Consider the following 19,272-nt stretch of genomic DNA (forward strand, 5'->3'; position numbering starts at 1 on the left):
GAGGAGAATATAAGCTCTTCCACTTTATCATCCAGTGAAGAAGTAGTCTACTATGAACCTGTCCCAAGAGTTGTGTCCACTCTCAAGGAGAAGGAAGCATTGTCTTTCAGATGATGAATACAAAGTTCACCAACCTGCAATCATGCCATCGAAAAAGTCATTGCCATGATGGGTGAAACAACTCTATGATTGTAGTAATCATATGTCTACTATAGTTGAGGAAAATGTGGATTGACCAAGGAGGTCTCTAAGAATAGAGGAGCAAAGAAAGGCTTCTACTCACATAGTCAATATGGCCTTGATGTGGCTGAGATTATGAGAGAAGTAAAGGAACCAACAACCTTGGAAGAAGCACTTGCCAATCTAGAATGGAGAGAGTAGCTATGCAAGCTGAATATGATAGCATAATGAAGAATGACACTTGGGAGCTAGTGGATCGCGGCTAGAAAGAGGAAGATTATTAGCACCAAGTGGATCTGGAAGGTAAAGTACAAGGCTAATGGCAACTTAGAAAAGTATAAATCTAGATTAGTTGCACAATGATTTTCATAGGTTCAAGGATTTGATTTTCAAGAATCATTTGCTCCAATTGCTAGAATGACCACTATTCACACAGTACTTGCATTGGCTACTCATAAAAATTAGCTAGTTTATCAAATGGATGTCAAATTAGCGTTCTTGAATGGTGACCTCAAGAAGGAGGTGTATGTGGCTCAACCACTAGGGTTTGAGGCCCCCCATTCTGAGAACAAAGTTTGTAAGTTGAAGAAGGCATTGTATGGATTGAATGAATACAATGCCTCAAATATTTCAAAAGGTGTGCCTCAAATGCTAACTTATATCTTTACAGGGACAGTGAAAAGTTTGCAGTGATTGTCCTATATGTGGACGACCTTCTTATTATAGGTGACTATGAAGATATGATCCATCAAACTTGAAAGGCTTTGAGCTTTGAGTTTGAAATGATAGACTTGGCCTTGTTGCACTATTGTTTAGGGATTGAAGTCTAACAAGAGCCTTGCAAAATCTTCATCTCTCAAAAGAGCATGGAAAAATCTTCATCTCTCAAAAGAAGTATGCATGGGAGATCTTAAAAGCATTTAGCATGACCGAGTGTAAGGAGATAGCTACACCTATGGAGGTCAATGTGAAGTTATCCATTGTAGATACATCAACACTAGAGGACATTGGGAGGTATAGGAGGTTAGTTGGCAACCTCATCTAATTGTGTAATACCAGGCTACATATCAGTTTTGATGTTGGTGTTTTGAGTAGGTTCTCAAACAAATCACGAGAGGGTCATTTGAAAGCTAGGTTGTGGGTGCTCAAATACTCGAAGCGATTCTTGAGTATTGTATCACATATAGTTTCAGAAGTGCTCTTATGGGGAACTGTGACTCAAATTGGGGGTCTCCTTTATTTTCATCTATAAAAGAGGGAGTATGGCCATATCAATTAAACATTCATATACTTGTAGATATAAAAATTACATGACATAACAAACAGAATCTGAGCAAGGAGTAGAGAACACACAACAAATATGAGAAGAACTGAGATTGCTTTAATTTCAAATGAACTGATATAAAGATGGTTCTATCCCTGGGGGATTCACTATAGATGTTGTATGGTATCACGTGAGTGTAAAGGAGAGGGGGTTTTGGAAGGGGACACTTAAGCGTATACATTAGAGGTAGACCCCTCTTAATTTCCTATATTGAACTTTAATTTAAGGAGGGGATAGAGAAAAAAAGAAGGGGGGATACATTTGATCACCTCTCTTCATAGATTGGTTTCTCTATGGAATATAAGAGACCTTGACAAGTAAGGCTAAAACCCTAAATCCTCACATAGTAGGGTTATTGAATGAATCATAGTGTGGGAGGGGGGAGTCGGCACTCTCCCATGGTTTTGGTAGAGAGATTCAAGTCCCCTTCTTCCAAAGAGAGCTTGGTGTCCGCTTGGTGTAGTCACTTTAAGTATAAAGAGGTTCGATTCTCCTACTCTCTCTCCTCATGTGGTAAGGGGGCACGTGCATTTAAAAACATTGCAACACATACTTCGATGATATACAAGTGCTACTACATATATCACCTTGTGATATGAGCATTTTGATACTTTTAATTGCTTAGGATAATTTCAACTTTTGAAAAGAAAGTTAGTATATGTTCTATGAAGACCTACATTTAAGAAAGGGGATACATAAAAAGCCATACATGTATATATCTTATAAGCTTAAATAGGGGAATATATTACTCTTACAAGCTTCATAAGTAGGGGTTTTTTTAGAAGTCCTTGCACACAGGTGACATATCTTCTTTACTATGAGTGAACCCCCCTGTGGTTCTATCCATCCATGTGCTTCCACTGTGAAGCTTAGATACTGATCCAAATAGATGATAGACGAAGAGGTTAGGGTAGTTGGAAGAACTTTAACTAGGTGAAAGATAGATTAACAATGGATTAAGAGAGGGGTCTTCCTTTTATAGCCCGAGAAGGTAGTTGGGTTGATATGTCCGACCATATTATGAACCTTCCCTAGTTAGTCAAGAAATATTTCAATGAATATTTCCTTTATCATTAGGCCGAGGGGCATTATTGTCAAGACCTTGTGAGAGGAGCCAGACTCCCTAGCCACCAAGGGCTACTTCCATGGCCCCTAAACCCCAAAATAGGGGCCCCTGATAACTCCCACACCTCGCAACTCGATGCATTGTGCCTCAAGTTACTACCATCATAACTACTCTATCTAACCCAAAGGCTAGATCCACAAAGATCACCTTTTGCCATCCGGTCACATAGACCTCATCTGACATGCAGGTCAGGACCCACCCAATGTCCTTGCTCACACATGGCTTCTCCTCATAATGGGAGCCTTACAATTTAGAGTACCATGGATCATTGGTAGCACCTTATGAGGTCGGGACATTGAGCATATCTATGCTCGTGAACCTATGATATGACCACTTCTAACACACTCTCTCAAACCACATGTGAATAAGCAATGAACAAGAGTACCTAGGATACACCATAGATACTCTAGCAACATGCACTCTGTTGGATATAACTTACAAGTAAAGTGCCTTCTTGAAGAAGACTTCCAAATGCCATAATCCCTCTCTGAAAGCAAAGCAGTCATGCTCACCACCTTGCACCTCCTGTAACTATACAAGCTCCATGGATAGCTCGTCATGACACCAAGATTCCTTCATTAAAGCATATGCACCTCCTATAACTATACAAGCTCCATGGATAGCTCGCCATGACACCAAGATTCCTTTACTAAAGCATATGCATGCTCTTCTAATACTCTCATGCGAGACCACACAAACACATCATGTCACATGTCCCAATATGACCTTGGTGCTAGGCACACTAGTCCAAGGTTTGTATTGCTAGAAGATGTAAACTTGATGATACATATCAAATCCACCAATAATGAAAGAGCATTAGCATGCCCTCACCCTCACACTTGCCCCCTCTGGCTAAGAGCATGTAGCATCACTAGAAGACCACATCATGGGTCATCTTGGCTAGAGTGGGCTTCGGTGACTCAACCGCAAAGTCTAAACATGAAACTTCTATCTTTTTTCCCTTGTCTTTGGATTTGGTAGCCTTCTTTGAATAGTCCTTAGAGATATGCTTGCGCTTCCCACAAGAATAGCAGTGAGCATGCTTCTCCTTAGTCTTTGAATATACTACCAATCCTCTCAATATCATCGCCATATATCAGAACCTTTCCTTGTCCACGTAGAAAGACTCCTCACTAAGTAAAAGAGACATGAGATCATCAAGATCAAGATCAAGAGTGGAAGCTTGGATCCACAAAGCATGGGCCATCATATCATACTCCAGAGGAAGCTTAGTAAAACCAATACAAATAACTAAGAGGAGGTAAGAGCTACTCTCAAGGTCATGGATAATCTTGAACCTCGATAAAAATGCCTACATGGAGTCTCTATATTTAAACTTGATACTATATAACTGACCTTGTAGGGCAATAGCCCTTGTGGAAGATTATCTCTCATAAAGCTCTTGTAGCTTGTCCCAAGCGTCAACAGAGGTCTCCATTGTTTGAATGATTGGAGAGGTCCCTAAGTGAAGCAAGTGTACCAAAGTCATAAAGACCTTGGCATCCTTACCTTCCCATTTGGAAAGCTCCTCTTGAAAATCTCCCTCTTTCTTCTTTATCCACTTCAAGGGGTTTGATGGATGCTCCGACTTGGATTCAAAACCAGTAACAACCTGCCAACGTTCTTTCTCTACAAACCAAGCTTTCATATATAGCTTCCAATGAGAATAATTAGGTCTGTTGAGTTTTCGTTTGTTATTAATCCAAGGGGGTGACAGGATGATGTGAAAATGAGAAAGGATGCTTACACAGTTACTTTGGAAAGGAGAGGAGAGCAAAGGTAGTGGGAACAACCTATAAAGATCTCGGTGCAAGGCACAATCTTATGTGAATCACCAAGAAAGACACGTATATGAACAAGGGCTTACATAAGTCTAAAATACTAGTCAAATTTTTAACACAAGGCAGTGATCATCGAATGATGCACACATCAATACGCACACGTCAACGTTGCAATGCAAAGTAAAAAACAACATAACATGCCAGACGATAGCCATGGACAGGTATTCAAGCCAATGTAGCACAATTTGCAAACACAGCAACCACCCGAGTGGAAAATACACATGTCAACGTCAACGCAGCTACCGCACAGAGAGAAAAGGTGGTAAAAGGCTAGAGGGAGAAAACATTAAACATAATAGGGAAAGAGAGGGAGAGGGAGAGGGAGGGAGAGGTTATTTTCTTGTTTGTTGTTGTTGTTGTAGTAGTAATAGTTTTTTTTCTTTTCTTGTTTATTGTTGTTTAGTTTTCTTGTTTTGTAGTACTAGTAGTTTTTCGTTCTTTTCTTATTTATTATTGTTGTAGTAGTAGTTGTTTTTGTTTTTTTTTCCCTTCTTTTTTTGTTTATTATAGTGGTAGTGGTAGTGGTAGTGGTAGTCGTGGTCGTGGTCATGGTAGTAGTAGTAGTAATAGTAGTAGTTGTTTTTTGTTCTTTTCTTGTTTATTATAGTGGTAGCAGTAGTAGTAGTGGTAGTGGTAATGGTAATGGTAGTGGTAGTGGTAGTGGTAGTGGTAGTGGTAGTGGTGGTGGTAGTGGTAGTGGAAGTGGTAGTTGTGGTCATGGTCGTGGTCGTGGTCATCGTCATCGTCGTCGTAGTCATAGTCGTGGTCATGGTCGTGGTCGTAGTCGTAGTCATAGTTGTAGTCGCAGTCGTGGTCATGGTCGTAGTCGTCGTTGTTGTTGTTGTTGTTTTTTGCTATTTTCTTATTTATTATAGTGGTAGTAGTAGTGGTAGTGGTAGTGGTAGTGGTAGTGGTAGTGGTAGTGGTAGTGGTAGTGGTAGTGGTAGTGGTAGTGGTAGTCGTGGTCATGGTCGTGGTCGTGGTCATGGTCGTAGTCGTAGTCATCGTCATCGTCGTCGTAGTCATAGTCGTAGTCACAGTCATAGTCGTGGTCGTGGTAATAGTCGTAGTCATAGTCATAGTTATGGTCATGGTCGTAGTCGTAGTCATGGTCATGGTCATAGTCGTAGTCATGATCGTGGTCATGGTCATAGTCGTGATCGTGGTCGTAGTCATAGTCGTTGTAGTCATGGTTGTAGTAGTAGTGGTGGTTTTTTTGTTTTTTGTTGTTGTTGTTGTTGTTGTAGTAATGGTTTTTTTTTGTTTTCTTGTTTATTGTTGTCTAGTTTTCTTATTTGTTGTTGTTGTTTTTGTAGTGGTAGTAATAGTATTTTTTTTTTCTTTTCTTGTTTGTAGTAGTAGTAGTAGTAGTAGTAGTTGAGTTGTTGTTGTAGTTGTAGTTGTTGTTGTTGTAGAGAGAGAGATATGTTTTGTTAAGGAAAATGAGAGAGGGGGAGGAAGAGAAAAAAGAAGAAGGAACGAGAGAGAGGGAATAAACATACAACATAATAAAGAAAGAGAAAAAGAGAGAGAGATGGAAGAAGAGGAGATAATGAATGGATAAAAAACAAAGAGAGAGTAGTGGCGAGGTCCAGTGCAACACCACGAGACGGGAAACACTCTGATATACGTTAATTTGTGGGTGGGTCGGTGGAGACTTTACATATGTTAATTTTTGCTGAGTTGCAAGAGAAGAAATCCCTTCTTAAACAATTTAAGAAAGAAAAAAAGAATGATAACAAAAACAAATTGTTTGTCATAATGTAGACAAAATGGAAAACGATGAATGTCTTGATGTTCAAGATCGCGAGGCGTATCTTAATCAGCGCGTCCCATGTCCTTGCTCTTAATGCAAGCTGGCAATTAGACAAAAACATCGATTGTCTATAGAACACGTACGAAGCTTTGGCGAGTTTCAATCTGAGATCATTGATCAGGCGATCTTGGATTTTCAGCAAACGATAAGAAAAGTTAATATCAATTATACATTGTACTCGCAAGCTAATTGAATACCATATACAAAAAGATTGGGTGTGGCTGGCAATTTTTCTATCAAGGGAGGTGACGTATCGTCCCAAGGAGGAGTGCACCCTTTGCAGCCAATTAGAAGAGTTCGTGGGCGAGCGATGGATGGAGTGCCTAAGCCAATCTACCACTTGGAAGGTACTACCCAATCTATACCATCAATATCAGAGGAGACAGATAGCCTTCCAGACTTACCTACAATCTTGGAGCCTGAGATGGAGGCAATGATCGACGCATTGATTCCCATGGATGTCGAGACTTCTGATCCACTTAGAGAGGAAGCATCCATACCATTATATGATGGGTGCTGAGTATCTCACCTGAAGACACTACTTGCACTCCTAAGTGTGCAAGCAAAATACGGGTGGAGCGATATAAGCGTGACCAAGTTGTTCAGGTACCTTGTACGTACGCTTCGTTGATTTCTTTTCAGCACTATCATTAAAAACATTTGTGCTTTTTCAAGGTGTTTTATGATTTTTTTTCAGGTTACTGAAGTATCATATATTGCCACCTGCAAATACCATGCTTGAGTCTCGTGATGATGCACGACATGTTTTACGAAAGCTTGGCATGGACTACAACAGCATCCATGCATATATCAATGATTGCATACTGTTTCGAGGAGAATATGAGACTATGGAGGCATGTCCAAAGTGTGGTTCTCACATGTATCGACAAGACTTGTAATGGCAAACCATCCCTCAAAAAGTTCTTAGATACTTTTCACTTATCCCCTGCATAAACCACATGTTTTGTACGTTCGGCATGGCGAGCTTGACAACGTGACATGTGTAGAATAGGTCCACAGATAGAGTTCAATGAATATTAGCAGATTCACGTGCATGGAGCCACATTGACTCTACCTTCCTAGGCTTTGCCCGAGAGCCAAGAATCTTCGGCTCGGCCTTGCAATGGATGGCGTGAACCCATTCGGTCTTCTGCGCTCAACTTCTTACAGTGTGTGGCCTATAGTCCTTGTCAACTACAATATTCCTCCATGGCTTTCTACGAAGAAAGGACATCCCATCTTTAGCTTACTCGTCCCCGACCGCTACAAAGTCAAAAATATAGATGTGTATCTTTGTCTGTTAGTTGATGAGCTTAAGATTTTGTGGAAGGAGGGGATCACCATGCAAGATATGAGCAAGCGCAATGGTCGACAGTCCACCAATATTCGAGCCATTCTCATATAGACGATGCATGATTTTTTGGGATTCGGAGAGTGCTCAGGTAAATAGACTTCCGTTCTCGTTGGTAATATCTATCATAGCTCGTTCAAGTTTGTAATCACGGGATAGAGGTGTTGGGACATGTCTGGTTACCTAAGGTTATTATGCATGTCCATTGTGCGGGCCATAGTTAGACTCCTGAAGGTTATGAACCATGAAGAAGATGGTATATGAAGGACACGCCACTTTCTTGCTAGAGGGTCATGAAATCAGGAAAGGTTTTCTTGGACGGCCTTCAACACGTATGAATACCCAAAGCTGGTATGAGCTGAAAATAGTCCATGTGGAGTCACATCCAAACGGAATGCGACGGTTCTCAATTTTCTATGAGTTACCATATTGGACCCACTTACAAATCAACCACTTGTTGGATCCCATGCATATTTTCAAGAACGTGGGCAGCTTGCTATGGGACCACATCATAGGAAAGAGAGACACTATAGGGGCACGAATGGATTTGAAGGAGGTAGGCAAGATGGAGGCGCTTTGGCCGCAGTCGAGTGGTGATGGTCGCGTGTAGCTACTTCACGCTTCTTGGGTTTTGTGCACTAAAGAAGAGCGCATTGTGAAGTAAATAGTCAAGTCTATCCGCACTCCGACAAGTATGATGCGTTTTCTCAGGTCTGTGTTTTCTAAAGACGACCAATTATCAGGGCTAAAATCCCATGATTGGCATAAGATATGTTAGGTTTCCACTACGAATGGATTGTAAGTGGCGTGCGCATTTTGCTATTTGGAGTGTAGTCATTGTTCATAATGCTTTCTTATTTGTGGCAGTTTGTACTACCGATCATGATCGCAGGATGCCTTACTCCAGAAATACGTGGGACCATTTACATGTTGTCGGCTTTAGTGCAATGGATCTCACAAAAGAAGATTAAGATATCCTCTATTGAATCCGCGAGGCGGGGAGTAGTGGAGACGGTCTGTCTCTTTGAGAAATACCTGCCTACCAGCATGCTCACGATACAAATCCATCTTCTTGTGCATCTTGTAGATGAAATGAAGATTGATGGACTTGTCCATACGCGATGATGTTCTTCTTGGAGCGCTTCATGAAAATCCTAAAAGGCTTTATGCGATAATGAGCTCGATGAGAAGGTAGCATGGCTGAAGGTTAGTTGGTGTTTGAGGCGCTAGTGCATATTTCACAATGACTACCAACGGTGGATCCAGACAACAATATGCTATAGTTGCTAAAGGACGATGATAGACTGACGAGAGATATGGTGGTTGGAAATGGGATAGAAAAAAGAATGGATGTTGTAATGGAGGAGAAAGTGAATCGTTTTTGTATGTTGCACTATGTCTCTATGGAGACATGGCTCACTAGGTACCAGCAAGCTAGCCAAGATCGAAAGGAAGCGCGATCTGAATTTCAACGTAGTATGCGCCATCGACCGATTCGATATCCCGAGGGCATGGAGGAGATGCCGCGGTTTATGTCAACGCGATGGTTGCATGGAGCTTTGACCGCAACATCACGTGAAGGGACGGAGGTCTCAACCAAGGAGTGAAAATTCTGGAGGGGATGTAGTCCAAAGGTGATGACGTGTTTAGGATTTGTCATATCTATATTTTATATGCGACAACTAATTTGAGTATTTCAATGTACAGCACAAAATATATAGTGCAGCGTGGTCGCGTGGAGCGTATTGATAAAATACGCTCCACAACAGACTGTGGTATCATGGCAAGGTTCGAGCAAGAGAGCCGATGACAAGCAACGGATCCAAACACGGTTATAGATTAGATGGAGTATTTTGAAAACTTGTAAAGTATTGTTATAGTGGATTATGGTAGCTTCTCCATGATACTATTCGATGTACAGTGGTTCAAAGTGGTGCTTGAAGGAGCTGGAGCAGCAATTCTGTCTATCTGGATTTCTCGAAATAGATTGTAAAAAAAATGGACGGATTTGCGTGACACCTTTGTGTTGTCGGTCCATTGTGAAAAAGTGCATGAACTCATTTATTTGTTAATTGTATTACATGGTACATATCACAATAGTTTAATCTCTCTTGTACGTGTTTGTGAACATGTAATCTTTGACAACCTCGATGATGGTATGTTATACCTTCAGCTCCCAAAATGCGAGAGTATATGATCAAAGCGATGTTTTGAGCATAGATGAGGACACTATGCAAATAGAGGGGTCGATATTTCAAGGGATGGAGGCTACCAAAAGCTTGGAGCATGTAGAGGAGCCAACATCGGGTAATAATGATGGAAATACAGAAGTCCAAGAATTCTTTGAGAGCGAGGTAGATTCATCCTTTTGTGATGACATGTCTATCGACCTTCTAGTTTATGCCGAGTTGTGTCAGGAGATTAATATGGGACCATAGGATACTTCATACTTGGAGCATATAACACTTACTCAATTCGTTGACTAATAACTTATAAGGGTACATAAGATATGCATTTTAAGTAAGATTATTTTTTTAAGATTTATATTACCGTGCTTTGTATGATTTAAATTGATTATGATAACATCATTTTTTGTCTGTGTAGGTGACCTTTGTGGATACTTAGATCATCAAGATGAGTCGAGGGATGAGCGATGAGGAGTGACAGGATATCTTCACGTGCATGTCTCCAGATCAGATGGCGAGATTCAGAGATATAATGGACCAGGAGTTGTCTCGGACATCGTCAAGCCGCTCTATTAGACCTACTTCGACGCGATCAGATGCTTCAGCTTCGAGCAGATGAGGTCGACGCTCCAGACTTAGGCTAGAGGAAGAGAGTGCTTCAGGGTCAGGGAGATGCTGCAGAGATACAAAGGCAGTGAGCCCGCAGTCAGCTCGGAATACACGTACTACTCGCTCTCGTGGCGGTTCTAGATAGCGTAGCTTATATGGTTGCTATGGAGGCACGTACGTGGTGTCTCCATCTCGTCGTTCTGCTAGAGTTGCATCACCTCCAAGATTTGTCACACCTGTGGGGACGTCTACTCTAGTTACTCTGGCTTTTGCTTAGCCGTCTGTAGGTGGCACCCCTATGGGTGCTACACTGATAGATACTACCTCGATCGGTACACCAGATATACAGGGGTCTCCTGGATATGCCCAAGAGCGGGGTCGTAGGTGGGAAAGGGGCATGCTTATCTTGTAGATGATAGGTCAGGAGCCATCATCATGAATGATGAGGGGAGGAGGGTGATGGCTCATATGAGAGAGTTATGCCAACAAGTTTTTTGGCACAATGTCTTGGATCATTGGAAAAACATACCGGAGGGGAGCAAGGACTACATAGTAGCATCCTTGTATGAGGAGTTTTCGGTTTCAGCCACAACAGATAGGTTTTCTACGGGCTGGATAATGGAGTACATGCTTGCATGTATGTCACACAGACGATGGATGCACGCAAGGCACTCAAGAGTGGGGCTGCAAAGCCCGAGTGGCTAGATGCGGACAACTGGCACCGACTGAGGGAGGAGGCTACAGATTCTCGTTGAAGTCAGCAGCGCGAGGTGACGAGGGCACGCCTAGAGGTCGGAGTGGTCCATCATCTTGGGAGTGATGGCCACAAGACATATTTGAAAAACTTTGTAAGTTTTTCTTTTGTTTTGCTTGCTTATTTTTTTGCAATATTCTTTGTACTGACAATCGTGTTTCTAACAGTTAGTATTTTATTTCCTTTGCAGCACTCCATTACAAATCGCAATCCAACCGGCCTTGAGACTCGATATGCAGAGAGACACGGTCTCACTGCATTGATCGACCGATTGTATAGACGCGGCGGCCCCGTAAGTCACTCATCTTTCTTGTCCGTAGTTACCATGTTTAATTAGAATGCATTATTGTATGGTGGATTGATGTGTAGTTGTTTCTTTTTTTGCAGAGTCCATTCGATGCTTCTTTGTGGCGAGACGAGCTTTCGGATGGCGAGGATGTATAACTCGCCCTTGGATCCCTGGAGCTCACACACCCTTCTTTTTTGGTCACCTGATCTGTGTGGACATTTTCTATATAGTAGTGATATCTTGCCATGATTGTACCAGTCGCTTTCATTATGTGATCATGTATTTATTTCATGTATTAATGTTATGATTTAAGTACACTGCCTTTATTTACACGAGCATTGTACAGTGTAGAAACTGCTGCCATGTCCCATAAATTTTTTTCCTATTATCGTCGCTATTAGTGTCGCAAATTCACTGCACGTATCGTTATTGGTGTCCTTATTAGCGTCGCAAAGCATCATTATTAGCATCGTTATTTACGTCGAGATATCAGCGTCACAAATAACGACGCAAATAGCGATGCTGATAACGATGCTGATACCGACTGTTCTATGGTGTCGCCAATAACGACGCTTTTTGCGATGACGGGGGCAAATTTCTTTATTTACATTTTCGTCGCTTTTAACGTCGGTATAAGGCCTATATCTTGTAGTGAAATAGTATCACATTTTCCTCCCTTTGCTAATACTAATTTTTTTCCTTAGTATTGGATATGCTAATGTAGGATTTTACCCAAGTTTCAATATAACGATCTATGTTATATTACTATAATTGCTAAGGTTAGAGCGAGTCACAAATTATTCATGTGAAACTACAAGGTATGTGCTTTGTCAAATTATCTTATTGATATTTAAAGTAAATAGTTGCAATAACTATACTAGTTCTAGTGAGAGGGAGAAAGTTCCACACTCTAGGCTAACCCTCATTTTGAGGGTCATCTAAATTATGTACATGCGGCAATCGCTAGGAGCCCTAAGAAAAAAGTCATTTTAGTCAATTGATTAAGATATGGATTGGCCTAAATAGACTTACATTGTTGAGTTTACTTGCATTGTCCTCACCATTGCAATGCTAATACATGATTAAGGAGCATTGTAATATAATAATTTTTATAGTCATATAAGCATGCCTTATCCTTGTACTTGATTTTTTTGCACCTACTCTTCCATATCAAGTATTAGGCATAGCAAAATAGTAAGAAAATGGTGAAGACATAAAGTTGGCTACAATGGCAATTATTACGAGTCATTTGAATATCAAAGATTGGTCATATTGCTACTATTATATAAAATGCTTTAGCATGACATTGCATTTTCATTAAATGCAAGTTTTTTGCAAAGATGAATACTCAAGCCCATATAATTATTGAACTAAGTACCAAAATTTAACAAGACTATTTAGAAGTGAGTCACATTGGAAGATGGGTAGATGACTTGCCTTTGAAATCCCCCTGCCCAAGAACAAAAATCACAAAGCACGATAACTGATTAAGGCTCTATGACTTAGATGGCTATTGTCATCCACTCATGTTTAAAATCCACCATTTGCCTTGTGGTGTTGCCTTTTAAGACATGCCTAAGAATAACTTCATACATTCATTGAAGAGAAATGCTACTAAAACCATCTAGAATGGTGGCCCCTAAAATAAGATGGAGTGTAAGCATTCTTATGTGAACCATTTAGAATAAAGTAGCTATTAGCATATGCACATGATTTAGTATGTTGTAAAAAACATTCAAGTCACGCATAAGCATTTGTGTCAACTAAGATGTTGTGATTTGATAGAAGAGGATGCTCTCAATCAATATAGGTTTAAGATCATGGTGGACCACATGCAAGGAAGCTTATACTAGCCATAATTGTTGATTGAATGAGTAACACGTTAAGCACCCTCACTAGAGAAAGCATTTTGCTTAATAGTGGATGCAAAGTTGTTGCATGAGTTATATATAGTCAAAGGGAAAAGAACAAATGGACAACAATGGAATGTGTGCAAGTTGTCAACATCTCATATTCCACAAACTAGCCTAGAAATAACAAGACGTGCAAGTTTGCATAATGGAGAAGGCTTCAAGGTTTAGATAAGTTTGTACAGTACTGTTGTGGGAGGGTTGGTAGTAGCAATATAAGCATTTAAATCTAAAGCATGCATCTTGATGTAGGACCCAATCTACAAAACCTAATAGAAATAAGCAACTAGGTACTCACTTTGGGAGGGTTGGTAAAGTCAAGCTACTACATTGCTGCAAAGCATAGCAATGCAAGCATTTAGATCTAAGGCATGCATCATGATGTAGGACCCAATCTACAACACTTGATAGAAATAAACAACTAGGTGCTCGAATATAGATCTCATTGGGGGCACACTAATGTGGATAGTGTTGTTGAACTATGGCCATTGCTAGCAATTCAAATATCAATATGAATAAAATTCATAGCAAGAAAGCTCCATCTAGAGTTCAATTGATTTCTCAAGTCAATCAATAACCATAATCCACAAGTCGCAAATTGAATCATATTGCATAGACAACACCATCTCCAAGTTCATGAAGCCTCTATACACCACCATAGCCTCCTCTCCCAACCTCAAACTTGTTTTGATATCGATGGGAGAAAAATGTATGAGCAAAAAAACTTCTCCACCTAGTCAATTGTACCTAGAACTTGCTCTTTTCACCCATTCAAACTCCCTCAAACGTAGGCCATGCATGCCTTAGACTACTCATCCACTATATATCCATTGACTGAACACTTTACATAGGTCACTTTGCATAGGTTAGCTTGCCTACCATGTAATTATGTATGACATGCATAGACACATCATTAGTGTTCATCGTATTATAAACCACACCTATTGTACACCTCTTTTCAAATGCTTTCTTTATTTTTTCATCTACATTGTCTATAGCTTTCCTCTCCATGTAATGAATTATTCCTCATACGTAGCCCATGCATGCCTTAGACTACTCATCCAATATATATCCATTAACTAAATGCTTTACATAAGTCACTTTGATAGGTTAGCTTGCCTACCACTATGTAATCATGTATGACATGCATAGACGCATCATTAGTGTTCATCGTATTATAAACCACACCTATTGTACACCTTCTCTTTTCAAATGCTTTCTTTATTTTTTTTATCTACATTGTCTATAGCTTTCCTCTCCATGTAAAGAATTATTCATACATGCTTTGTGTGAAATCACTTAATTAGCAACAAGGCTACTTGGAGAGTTTGACTAGTAGGCCTTACCTACATGCCAAAAAAAAAAAAACCACACACACACACACACACACACTCTCTCTCTCTCTCTCTCTCTCTCTCTCTCTCTCTCTCTCTCTCACCCGATGTGTCCCTCTCACCCCACAATATCTTCACCTTAGCGTTTTCCTGATATTGAGTCTACATGCACATTGTTTAAGACTAGTTGTTTGTGCACATCCCAATATAACCTTTTGGAATTACTCCATGAAAATCTTGTGGGTGTGAGGCTGACCCAATGCCTACTTTAAAATAATGATGATAAATGAGCTTGATGTGCAAACTAGACATCTTCATATGAACTTGGCCATTAAGGCAACTTGATATATACAAGCCAATGCTAACACAAATAAGAGAGATGGAGTTTTTCCACCCAAGTATGAAACTTACCATTGTAAAGTTCTTGCAAAAACTACGTAAAGGCATCAATGCACTTCCGTTAACAAAATTCTCATCTATAATAATATGTAAGCAAACTTTTGCCTTAAGATGGCACAATGTGGAAATTTTAAGTAGGTTAGATATGATGAAATCCATTTTTAGGCGATTAATATAATAATTGATAATTGATGCTAGATATTGAGCTAACCTCAGCCTTTAGCTAGAATAAATTATGAGATGTTTATCCTCCTAACATATCTCACACTTCAACATTTATGGCGCTTGATGCTCATATTTATTAGTTTCTCAACACTTCAAAATAAACATCCGTTCTAGCTAAATCTACAAGATGGTCTATGGGGTTGTGTAACTCGAGTGGTTTGGGCATGTGGGCGTATACATGGGTGGGTGAGTTCCGACCTTGGGTATGCGTCTTTGTGAAAGTGATCAACGTGTCAAGAAGAAAGAAGAAAAATACAAGGTTGGGGAGCAAATACCGGGAGGATTCAAACAAACTGGTAACTGGTATTTGGGGTGGCGAAAGGGTGCGGGGGGGGGGGGGGGGTGTGTGAGAGGGGGAAAGAAAAAATCAGCGGAGAAATGAAATGGTGTTAGAAGGTTAATTGAGGATGGGGATGGTTGGTTGACAAGGCAAGGAAGGAGGCACGATCATCGATCAATGGATGGGAAGGGCGTTTAGGAGGGGAAGGAGGCAGGGGCGCTGATTTTGTGGAGCGCCTCCACGACGGCCTTCATTTTGGGGCGTTGGTCGGGGGACGCGGAGGTGCACGCCACCGCGATGTGAAACGCCGCGACAATGTCCTTCTCAGCTTGCGCCGCTTCAAGACCCAAGGACGGGTCCAATATTTGGGACAGTGGCTTCTCTTCTTCCAGGACGCGGCCCACAAAGCCCACCAAATCCTGGGCGCCCGCCGACCGGCCCGTCATCAGCTCCAGCAGTATGACACCGAACGCGTAAACGTCCCACTTTTGAGTGGGCTTCGCCTCCGCCACAGCCTCCGGCGCCCGGTACGTGGCGATCGACGCCGCTCGCGCGGCCCACCCACTCGTTGACGTGGCGGCGGCGCCGATTGAGGTCTTCCCGACGGGTGGCCCCGCCGTCACCGCCGCCGATGACGATGACGATGACGCCGGCCGCGCCCCGGCTACGCTTCCTCCTCCGGCTATGCTGGCCAGGCGCGCCAGCCCGAAGTCAGCCACGCGCGCCTCCATCTGCGCGTCCAGCAGCACCTTCGACGCCTTCATGTCGCCGTGGACGTACTTCCGCGGACTGCACTCGTGCACGTACGCCAGCCCCGCCGCCGTCCCCTTCGCGATCCTCAGCCGGTCCCCCCACGTAAGCGCGCGCGACGGCGACTGCGAGAGCCCTGTACAACATCATCAATAATCATGCTTAGAGATCAATCGAGCACAGACGGTGGCCTGGACGGACCCTTCGTTCTCTTTTCTTGCCGGGACCTTCTTACCGTGCAAAGCCGCCGCCAAGCTGCCGTTCGGGATGTAGTCGTAGATGAGCAGCTTCTCGTCCTCCGCCCAGTAGTAGGCCCGCAGCCTGACGACGTTGGGGTGGCGCACGCGCGCGATGGCCTGCACCTCCGCCTCGAACTCCTTGAAGCGCTGCGCGCCGCCCTCCCCGAGGCGGCGCACCGCCACTGGCAGCCCGCTCCCCAGCACCACCTTGTACACAATGCCGAGGCCGCCCTTGCCGAGAACGTACGCCGACGCCCGCAGCAGCTCGTCCAGCTCGTAGGAGAAGCCCTTGTCGAGCGCCACGAGCTCCCCCTGCTCCTGCGCAGCCTTCGACTCTGAGCTCCCTTCGGAGTCCTCGCCGGCGCCGGCGAAGCAAGGGTGGTGGCCGCGGCGGCGGCGATGGTGGCTATCAGAGGGGGAGGTGTGGTTCTTGTTGTAGGCGCAACATTTGTCCTCGCAGATCGAGGTCTTCCAGTAAAAGTAGACGAGGATGGCGCCCACGAGGGAGATGCCGAGGGCGTCGCCGACGGCGATGGCGACGATGGCGCCGGCGCTGAGGCTGGGGCGGCGGGACACGCTGGCCGAGGCCGGGGGCATCTGGGCGCCGAATGGGCCGATGGCGGGGGGGCTGTCGTCGCGCGGGATGCTGGGAAGCGGCGGCACGAGAGGGGCCTCGGGGCAGGGGCGGCTCAGTGGGAAGCCGCACAGGGCCGGGTTGCCGATGAAAGGCCCCGGCCCCTGGTCCGCCAGCGATCCCGCCTGCGGAATCTCCCCGCTCAGATTGTTGTGGCTCAGGTCCAGGCTCACCGTATACGGCAGGTTCCCCAAGCTCGCCGGCACCGACCCCGATAGCGTATTGTACGACAGATTCAGCGTGCTCTGGAGCGCCGTCAGGTTGCCTAAGTCCCTCGGTATCGGCCCCGACAGAGCATTCGCCGACAGGTCAAGCTCCTCCAGCTCCGTCAGATTGGCGCCGAAGCCGTCCGGGATGAAGCCGGACAGGAAGTTGTGCGCGAGGTTGAGGCGCTGCAGCTGGCGGCAGTCGGCGAGGGCGGGCGGGATGGCGCCGAAGAGCTGGTTGGAGGAGAGGTCGAGATTCTGGAGGAAGGGGAGGGAAGCGAGGGAGGGGGGGATCTGTCCGGAGAGGAGGTTGTTCTGCAGGAATAGGCTGCGGAGGGAGGGGGAGAGGGAAGGGGGGAGGGGGCCGGAGAGGCGGTTGTGGTGGAGGCTGAGGCGGCGAAGGGCGGAGAGGGCGGAGAGAGCGGAGGGGGGGAGGGAGCCGGAGAGATTCTTGGAGGGGAGGGTAATGCTGACGACACGGGGGGTGGGGGAGCCCGGCAGATGGCTGCAGGCCACGCCGTGCCAGTGGCAGGGGGTGGGGTCGCTGGCGTTCCAGTTGCCCAGGGCCCCGCCCGGGCCTTCCTCTTCCAGAGCCTTCTTCAGTTCCAGGAGCGCAATCCCGTCGCTGCTCAGCCTCGCCGCCGCCGCCGCCGCGCACCAGCTCGCCAGCGCCCACACCAGCAGATCAATGTGACGCATCTTCCTCTCTTCCTGCCCCGGCTCGATTCACTGCCACCAGCTCGCACTACAACAACAGCAACTCACCGCCTTCGCCATCATCACCACCATCAATCAGGCAATGCTGGGTTCATCATCAATCAGACAGCCTAGTCGCCTGGCGGACCGTCTCAAAAGCTGCCTCCCGCATTGTCGCCCCCCCGCCTGCGAGCGACGGACAACCATACATCAATCCCAACAGCGCCAAAAAAGAAAAAGATATACCCCCGGACTCCCAACGGGAATCATGTGCTCGTCCCCCCTCCTCACCCCAAACGTCTTTTCCTGAGAGGCGACGAGAAACCACAAAATGCCACCCAGCACACGTCCTTTAAAAAAACTCAGTCTCCTGAAGAAAAGTAAGACTCTGTCTGTGTGCATCCTTAAGAAAAGAAGAGAAAGCTGCTCCCCCCCTAGGCGGTCCTGTGGCAAAAGCTGTCGCCATTTCTTGATAAGCCAATCGTTGATGATGGACGCTTATCGAGCTCATACGCATCGTGTTTACTGATTAGAAGAAGCTTGCGACTTCATATTCACCAAACCCCACTTTCTGCTTCTGTGTCTGGCCACCCAGCTAAGTCCACTGATGAGGCCAGTAGTGCCAGTAAACCTTCCTTCGAAGCGAAGCCTTAGCAAGCGTTACGCATCTGCTCTCGTTCTTCTTCTACATTACTAAAATCCCCGTTATTGATGTGTGTCACTGGGCAGTGGGGGCGCTCTCTCTCTCTCTCTCTCTCTCTCCCACCGGGGCCCTTTCTCTCTCTGTCTCTCACATGCCCCGAAGATCTCTCAGCTCCCTGCCTGCCTATCATCATCGCTACTAGGAGAGTGTTGAGTCCGGGCCCACGCCTCTGCCGGATTGATTGCGATAAGGCGTGCACCCAGCTTCCTTTTCCTCCCGTCCTTGAGTCAAAAAGGCTAGCCTTTGTTTTACACTTTGGTAAAACTCCAGCCACGAACCTTTTAATGATTACATTCCAGCATCTCTGTCGTACTCATACTTGTGGAACTCCAGTCTCCACCCCTTTTCTATGCCAAGGCCAAAGACCGCTAAATACCCGTAAAAGATCCGGCAAATTTAATGCACATTTGTTTTTCGGGA

General features: G+C 44.4%; 1 protein-coding gene across 1 annotated transcript; it reads right to left on the reverse strand.

The window, feature by feature from the left end:
• Window positions 1–15,314: 15,314 nt before the first annotated feature.
• LOC148017963 (receptor protein kinase-like protein ZAR1) lies at window positions 15,315–18,939 on the reverse strand. The gene is made up of 2 exons (XM_087661825.1): window positions 16,610–18,939; window positions 15,315–16,510 (listed from the first exon to the last, which is right to left on the reverse strand). The coding sequence occupies exons 1-2, from the start codon at window positions 18,150–18,152 to the stop codon at window positions 15,819–15,821; spliced, it is 2,235 nt and encodes a 744-aa protein (XP_087517951.1). The 5' UTR covers window positions 18,153–18,939; the 3' UTR covers window positions 15,315–15,818.
• Window positions 18,940–19,272: the final 333 nt, after the last annotated feature.

This window comes from Lygodium microphyllum, chromosome 21, assembly GCF_053477565.2.
Source record: "Lygodium microphyllum isolate KBCC chromosome 21, Lygodium_microphyllum_v1.1.10, whole genome shotgun sequence".
NCBI lineage: Eukaryota > Viridiplantae > Streptophyta > Polypodiopsida > Schizaeales > Lygodiaceae > Lygodium > Lygodium microphyllum.